Here is a 9130-nt window from a genome sequence, read left to right as displayed (position 1 = left end):
AGAACTATGAACATACGTCTACAGAGAAGATACTAGTAGATTTAGTCATGCGACCTCTACAGTTCGGAAAACAGTCGCCCATCGTACACCTTCGCAGAATTGACCAATGAAATGTAACAATTTCTATCACATGACCACTCATCAGGTCAGAGAGGCTAGCAACCCAAACTCGCAATGGTACCGATCTGCGGTAACACATGCAAAGTCTATGCAGATTATAATTCCGCGGCGCCCGATCATGTACCTCTCTGCCTACTTTCATCTGCGGTCGTCGTGAGTGTGCGAGTGTGTGTAATGTGTGGTTCATCGGTGGTGCATTGCATGTTGTAGGTGTATTGGCGATCTGTGTACCGGGAGCTGTATTATTCACGAAAGGGTGCATTGAGAGACTGCAAGGCAGGCAAGCCTGCTAGTAAAGAATCAACAATTTAAGGATTTTTCATGGATTATTGACCAAGCGATTTCATGAGCGCATCGGAACGATTATCATGATTTTGGAGAAAATCACACGCCTGTCCAACTCGCCGTTTTGCCCTTCTTTCGTAGTTATTTACATCAAGGCGCAGACCCAGCATCTGAAATCAACGTGAGAATACATCTCGATCTTATCTTACCCTCAAACTGGCGAGGTTTCCCCATATCGGTGATCAAATACTCACAGTTATCGTACACCATTTCTCATGACGTCAAGAGCATCTGAAAAGTCTTCGGCTGAAGCAGACCACCTATGAAATTCTGTGAAATTAGACATAGAGTCAATAGTCTAGAACCTAGATTCCTCTCGCTGCTGATGTGGACTTGGGAGTCAGGAATTTGTGAGGTTTCTTTTCCTTTGCTTTTGTCTAAATCTTTCTAAATTGTTAAGTGTGAGTCTCAAACTGTTTTAGCTTATCACTGATCAACCCAGCCAGCAAGTGAACCACAGTTTTCCTTCCATTGAATGTCAGTGCTGTGCATGTGCATTCATTCACCATCTGTCTGGGCAGGTCTCGGACAGTTAAACAGTTGTTGTTAGGGTTGAAGAACCCAACCCCACACCACCCACCACCAGTGTTTTCAAGCTGACAACAGTGTTGAGCTGTTCCACAAGTTCAACTTTTCATTCAGTGAATTCATACAAAGGGGTGCAGCAACGACACTAATTTTCAAACGCATCAATGCATCACCTTCAACTGTGAACATAGTGCAATTTTGTCATCTTGTTGGGCCACAATGTCATCAGGGTCTACTGCAGTCGACAAGATTGATCCCTTTGCCAAAAAGTCTTTACGCAAGGGGAAGCAAAAGAAATCGCAGGGGTCGTCTCAGTATCGTCTGAGTAACAACATAGAACTCCAGCCCTTGGCTTTGTTGAAAGGTGAGCACACATCAGTCTGTATAAATGAAGTTGCGTATAGGGTTCTAGAAGACTTGCCTTCAAATTTTCAGGCAAATCTCTGAAAAGAGTAGATTTCCTCCATGCATCCACTCACAGGGGCTGCATCAATAAAGCCAGTGCAGTATGCAGCATGCAGTGGCTGTTTAAAAACTTTGTGACTTGTCAGCAAGAGATTTTGTATTTTTGTAGATTAGATTCTACATACAACTAATTTACCGTAGTTATGGGTAAACTCGGCCTAGCGGGTAAAGTCGGCCCCCAGCACGCACAGTACAACTACTTGTAATGCGCGCGCTAGGGGCCGACTTTACCCGCTAGGCCGAGTTTACCCATAACTACGGTAGATGTTTCTATATAAATTCATAACTCTTAGAACTCAGACTTAAATTACCTTTAAATCTAATGAAGATTGTAGATCATATTTGCTTTGTTATGATATTGATTTTGGCTTTAAAAAAGTTTTTAGAAACAACTTTTCAAAAGTGACAATTCAATGCTTCGTCTGCACACTGTAGACATAGTGTACATGGTCTCGCCTCTGTGCCATGCAACACTCAAAGCAGCACATGCACAACAATAGCTGGAGTGTACAACTAAAAGCCTAGCTCACACCTATGCGTTTCGAGCTTGCGTTCAGCTGTGTATTGCCCGAACACAGTCTAACGCTGCCTAACACCGTCTAATGTAGTACTATGCAATGAAACGAGCTAATATGAGGTCAATATGCAGACTAACGCAGAGGCTTTGCGTTCTAGCTTGCTAGTTTGATTTTTTTTCAAACATCCGCAACTGAACGCAAGCTCAAAATTCATACGAGCTAAGCCGAGGGGCAACCAGCTAATGCGAGCAAGGACAAGCAAGGATGAGCGACAACGCAGCTTTAGTTTGAACTGCGTTTCACTGCGTATGGTTGCGATATCTGCTCGCTTCACCTCGACTTCCCTCGCTTTAGTCTGCATTACCTCGCTTTAGCTCGCATCACCGCACCCTATTCCTGGTACTCTGCTTGCATTAGCAAGGACCGTTGCGGATGTAGCTTGCTACATTGCGAATCTAGCTCGTCCGTCGCTCGCTCCCCCTCGTTCATCCCCATCTTACCTCGTTCCTCCTCGTTCCTGTTCGATGCTGCTCACTTTAGCTCGCTATGACTGCGTATATATCTGTGAATACAAAATCTAGTTAGATTTATAATTAAATTTCACTTAGTTGACATAACAAACACAACATACTTATCAAATCATGAAGCTTTTGTAATGATTGTGTGCTTTCAGCAACGTCAGATCCAAACATATCAGTTTTTAAAAACACCTCTAACTGAATTTCCCACTGTTATTGTAGGTTTGTGGAAAATCCTGTTTATCTCGAATTGTATTACCATGCATATGTATTGCAGAAAAGTGTCTTTTTTCAAAGCAGTAATATGCTCCTGCTCACTCCTCAACAACTGCAGGTATATTAGCATTACTAGCAAGTCATCCCTGCTATGTAGTGACCATAGGCAAGCCATTTTGAAACAACCTGTTATGAAAATAATGTCTTGACCCCAAGCGATATTTAGGGTGACCCTATAAGGAAAGTTGACTTCAGACCATGAAAACAACATCAGAATCGATTTCATTGACCCAGAAAATCTTTAATACAGATTTTTGAAAATGATTGTGAAATGTTTACCATTTTTAAACAATGCAAGTGACTTTTGAATTTCAGATGGCGGCCATATTGGATTTGGCCCTGGAGGGGGCGCCCTTCTTGGCGCCCATCAAAAACCGAAACAGTATGGTTTGGGCAACATGTGTACCAAATTTGGTGCTTTTGGGAGAATTTGAACCAAAAAGTCCTTTGTGCCCCCCACTAAGTGTAAAACATTGTCAAAAACTTACATACCAGCGCAACTCTCTACGAGCTTGTATGCAGCAGGGCGAACTGATATGCAGTAGAACGAGCCGGAACGAGCAACAGTCTAGTTAAAGCGAGTGGATGAATAGTGAAACGAGGAGAGACGAGTTAATGCGAGCTGCTAGCGAGCAACGAACGAGTGGCGAACGAGGTACACACGCAACGGGGCTTGCAATCTTCGTATTGAATCGTACTGTTACGAGCAAAAGTGAGCTGGAGCGAGGGGAAAAGCAACCTAAGGCAACGGTAGCCAATCATTTTGTAAGAAATATACGAGCTACAACGCAACAATGTGACTGCTACAGAATATTTTGCCATGGAGTGCTGCGTTAAGACTGCGTTTGGTTAATACAGCTATACGCAGCTATGTAAAACCGCAAAGGTGTGAGTGGGGCTTAAGTGTAGATCTAACACTATCAGAACAGACAACCAGAGATTGCACACATGCTGATCTCACAAGGAAGCACGTTGATTAAATTTATTTGAATTTACATGTAAAACTAGTGCAGCAATTTGCAGATGGACAGGTTTTGCGGTCAGAAATGCATATTCTACTCCGTGGGCAGTGCGTAATGGTTCACTACATAATGCCCAATATATGTCCAAGCAATATTGATCTATTTCATGCGAGTATTAATTCTATGTAAAATTGAGGTAGAAAGTATGAATATGTAATGTTTTGTGGCTATTACAACTTAACACAAAGGGTGTCTCAATGACTCAGTGTCTTTGTACAATCACAGTATCGTGGAACGAGAGGCCATCCCTTCAAATTATCTGCCATCAATTGTCGTTTGAACATCCGCAGCAACTGTTTTAGCAAAAGAGTCATCCAATCATGGAACAGTTTGCCCTCATCACTTGTGACATCCACTAGTAGATTCTTTCAAACATGGTTTAGACACGTTCTGGTCAGACAAACGTTTTGAAATTGTCTGACATCCACGCCCACGCTTGGTATAGACTGTTACTCGTGCTACCAAGCGCTGACGACCAGGAGACTTGACAGGATCTACCTACACTCCCGTACAGATGATGATGATGACGATGATGATGATAAAAGTGTAAGGATTCTCGTCAAACATTAAGCTTTAAAGAAAAATGGGCAATCTATCTTGGACCTACATGTATCTGTCTCAACCCGATGTGCCAAAGTGGCATTCCACGAACCACCACACATTGAGCAGCTGGCAGGCTTTTGTTGTTGTATGGAATGCTGTTTGACAAGATAGGTTGCTAAATTTTATGCCATTGCGTACAAAGCTAGCCACCACAAAGCAGTGACGATCGGCAAAGCTACACAGTACACCATGTAGGCATAATGTACATGTATCTACAGTGAACAACCCAGTTTGCGGCAGGGTGCCTATTCCCTATTTCATTCATTAGTGGAACAGCTAATGAACATCTTATGTGCTTAGTCCCACTTTAGAACACAAGGAGGAATTACTCGCAAGTATTATGAAAAGTGACACCTGATTGGGCCTTTTCATCAGTAAATAAAACGGCCCCTGCCACAAATAGGCACCCTGTACAAAGCCTGCTACAAACATGGTGTTTTTACTCTAGTAATATTTTAACACTTCTCTCATACACCTGCTGCCGCCACGGCCGGAACCCAATAATAATGATAATGATAATACATTCTGCTTATATAGCACATGTTACACTGAAGTCTCTATGCACTTTACAACCATTCCTAGTAAGATAACAGTACAATGAAAAAGTCATGCAATACAAATGATAATTAAAAAAAATTAAGATGAATGACAAAAGTATTGATTAAATAGATTCATTTTTAGTCTAGTTTTTAAAGTCTCTTGAGTTGGTGCAGTACGGACAGAGATGGGTAAATTGTTCCAGAGGGTAGGTACCATGACAAAGAAAGAACTTAGCCATAGTATTGAGTGTTGAAGCAGGGGACTTGAAGAAGTAGTTGGTGTTATGATCGGAGTGCATGAGGAGGTGTGTAGACGTGGATGAGGTCAGATATGTAGGATGGATCTTCACCAGTGAGTGCTCTGTACACCTGTATGTGAGAAGGAGTATTTTGTATTCTACCCGCGTACAGACAAGGAACCAGTGGAGGTTTCTGAGGAGAAGTGTGGTACTACTACTGGTATGTGTGGTCGCTCTCTCTGTGATTCTTGCTGCTACAGGTGTATGTTTTGTACCTGTTGAAGCTTAGCGATGTCTTTCGCACATGCGCTACCAAGAAGCGATGCGTCCAGTCTTGACATGACAAAAGCATGAATAAGTCTGAGGGTGATGTTACGATCAAGGACAGTACATATGGGAGAGATCTTCCTGATACAATAGTTACATTCAGACGGCAGGCCCTAACCTCGAGGTTAGGAAACCTCGAGGTTTAGCTCTTGCCCCCTAACTACGACGTGTGTCCACACGACGAATCTTAACCTCGAGGTTACGAAACCTCGAGGTTAAGCTTCTGCCCTCCGTAACTACGAGTGGGTCCCACTCAATGTTAAAACCACAAAACCGGAAGTTTCAGCCCACACTGCTAACAAGGCGTCTATTTATTCTTTAGTCCAACCCTGTCGGACTCGCTTACAGGTACTCTTTTTCTCTGTCATGGTATGCAGAGATAGCACTGCACTGATGACTTTATGCCTTTATGAAGATATTCGTCGAATTTTTTTTTTTTTTTTTTAGCGTCGGAGAAGAATATAGAATACAGTAGCGAGTTCGACGTGTTCAGTTTCAGAGATGAAGCGCATGGGAATAAAAGATGATGTTGTTGTGTCGTGCGTCATAGGTTTTTCACGTGTAGTGTATTTGTGGTGTACGTTTGGGAGGTTGACCCGGAAGCAGAGGGAAATTGTGGGGGCTGGAGTTTACGGCGAGGTCACTCTTAACTTCGAGTTCGTTGTTTTTTGTGTCCACACGGTACTTAACTACGAGTGGGGACCCCCCGCGGCTCGTGGTTAGAGCGCTAACCATAAGATTTCTCGTGGCTCGAAACATCGAGCAAACCTCGAGGTTTGCTAACTACGAGTGCGTCTTCACGGTCCCTAACTACAAGCTCTAACCTCGAAGTTTCCTAACTGCGAGGTTAAGGGCTCCCGTCTGAACGTACAATGTAACTAATGTAGCTGCCATGACGGATTGGCATGTACAGGTACTCAAGCAGGCTTGGCGTGTGTGTGTGTGTGTACGGAGGATCGTGTGAGTGTACGTGTATGTTGCTGCCTGTGGACAGTTTACTGAAAAAGACGTGAAAAAAAAACCCAGACAGGATCAGAATATAAGTTTTATTCCCATTATTTTCAAAGAATAAAACTGCCAAGGACTGTGGACATACTTTGGATTAGGTTAGATATTACAAGTAGTGATTCCCTGACTTGAGATAATGTTAATTTATTTGAACTCTAATAGGGTCTACACCTGTAGATGAAGCACTGATGAGTTGAGTCTCACTGCAGATACGCTGTCCCCGCTTAGGAGGCACATGAAAATGTGCATTTTAAGAGCAAAAAGTGCACCATAAGTGTGCCTATTACACACACACACAATTACAAGTCAGGGTTCGAAATTGGCGATGGTCCGCTGGCCATTGGCCACCCAAAATCATGTCGGACTAGCTAAAAATCATAAAATTCTGAAGTAACTAGTCCGTCTGGCTAGCCAAAATATTGCTTCAGTGTCAAAATTGATTCTAAGTAGTCCGCCTGGCTAGTTAAAAAAAAAGTTAAGTGCGACCCCTGCAAGTAATCCTGCACACATGCATGTACAGTTGTAGACATGCAAAACAGTACCGGAGCTGTGGTGCGGTGCCTAATGCAATGTACCGTAGATACCAGTACTTGAATTTACATGCACTGCTTGATTAGGTAGCTATTGCTACCAACATGTCCCTGTAAAATACATGATTGCTGAAAAATGTATTCACTAATGATATGTATCCCGTACAACTACATAAAGTTGTAACTCACAGGTGAGAATGTGTATTTATAGTTGAAATGCAGCGCACTCGTGGGTATTTACAATATTTCATGACATTGTGTATGCCCGAGGGGGCAAGACTTCCTTATGCCCCCCCCCCTCCATCATTCATTTCATCAACCTTCATTGGTGAACACCAGTCAGCTACATGTAGAACTTGTACTGTATACGCTATATATTTCGCGGGGGTTTTATTTTCGCGAATTTCGCGAGTCGGGAGCTATTCGCGAAATTAATAACACACAAAAATATTACCTTCCAAAATGAATCCCTTGCCTTGATGATACGAACATTACGGCTTACCGAACAGACCATACTGGCTAAGCTTGTTTACGTACATATAGCACGTTCACATCTACTTAGGAATACTGCAGAGAGCCAATCCATTATCGCAAGGGGACCACTCGTCAGAAATCTAGCGCGATGGACTTAACCACTTCAAAAATGTTGAATTCTAACTTACTAGTTCACAGAGTTTGGTAAGTTTTTTTCATGCAGTGTATAACTAGTATCATTCTTATTTGGTAGTAAGTTGAAAATTCACACTTTCTTTGCCACTTCATATTTTCTCTGATCCCCCAATCGCGAATTTAACCACTCGCGAAAATGTGTGACAGCGGCAATTCGCGAAAATTTATGTACGCGAAAATTATAGCGTATACAGTACAATAGTTTACAAGACAAGGTGTCCAAAGAAATGTTACAAACACACCGAACACAAACTTAGGTGTTTTTACAGTATGAAACACAATGTTAGTGATTGCGCACTCTTTGCTGACTGCATGCATGCTGCTTAAAAGTACAGTATACATTGTGCCGTTAGTGAGTTCCAGGTATGTGCTTTATACTTTTTTTTGCTGCACACTTTTTGCATGCCTGTGCATGTTAGGAAGAAAATAAATAGTACTCATGTGACTTATTTCAGCCCTTGTGATTGGCAACATTTGTCAACCCATTTTGTAATAACTAGGACTTGCCACTATTACTAGATGTCAGTTGGATTAATATGACACATTCACTGTAGTTGCAGGTTTTCAGTCATTTTAATCTAAGTTGTAAAAAGAGTAGAATGTTGTTTAAGGGCAGCAGGTGTCTTATTCCAATTATGTTTTCCACTAGCGTGACTATGGTCAAGATGAGATCCACTCCCCAATTTTCTTCTCCATCAGTCTCAGTTAGAATTGAGCTGCATGCGCCATGTGTGTTTAGTGCATTGTGTGTACGTGAAAGTAAGACAGATAAGACTAAGAGAGAACTTTGTCTTTTACACGTTGTCGGTGTCAATATTACTGTCGCTTTTTGACTACCGTATCCTAAATAATTAGAAACTACAAGCTTTGCCTATGTGTACTATACTGAATAGGATCATGTAACCATATCCATTGTACGAGATGTAGACTATGGTATACGTGTACACTCTTACTGTATTAATTACAAGTGTATGTGTAAAATACCTACTGTTGTACAGTACCCCTAGTAGATACTGAATGCTTTGTGAATGCTACAGTAAATGCATAAAATAATGTGATCAGTGCTTAAGCAAGCAATGCCTCCATGTTCAGTGGCACCATCTTGTTTTGTTTCTTCTGGTCTATGCACTGGTACAGAGGATCCCCCCCCCCCCCCCCAGCTTCTGTCAAAACTAGGACTAAAATACTCTTGAGTATTTACAGACCCAAATTGCCACTAGACAGATGTTAAAATTATACTATTGGATGCTGAAATTACGTAACACTGTTTTCTCCATACACTGGAAATGAGTGGATGTACATTGTAATACACTTGTAGGGTAATTAAACTTGGTAAAATACAATTTTGTATTGCCACATGGTTAGTATGTAGGGGGAAGCTTTGGGCTAAGAGGTCAAACGGTTAAGAAGTAAAAATGCTAAA

At 41.9% G+C, this 9130-nt stretch overlaps 1 protein-coding gene across 1 annotated transcript in view; it reads left to right on the top strand.

Moving 5' to 3' along the window:
• The first annotated feature begins 200 nt into the window (after window positions 1-200).
• Window positions 201-9130, top strand: part of LOC139715305 (serine/threonine-protein phosphatase 2A 56 kDa regulatory subunit epsilon isoform-like) — an 82906-nt gene continuing 73976 nt past the window's right edge. Inside the window, exon 1 of the mRNA XM_071626885.1 lies at window positions 201-1357. Coding sequence (XP_071482986.1) covers window positions 1213-1357 — 145 coding nt within the window. The 5' untranslated portion in view covers window positions 201-1212. The remainder of the gene's footprint in view (window positions 1358-9130) is intronic.

This window comes from Diadema antillarum, unplaced genomic scaffold, assembly GCF_040938485.1.
Source record: "Diadema antillarum isolate AM-2024a unplaced genomic scaffold, OU_Dant_1.0 scf00000046, whole genome shotgun sequence".
NCBI classification, from domain to species: Eukaryota; Metazoa; Echinodermata; class Echinoidea; order Diadematoida; family Diadematidae; genus Diadema; species Diadema antillarum.
This window is presented reverse-complemented; position numbering and strand designations above follow the sequence as displayed.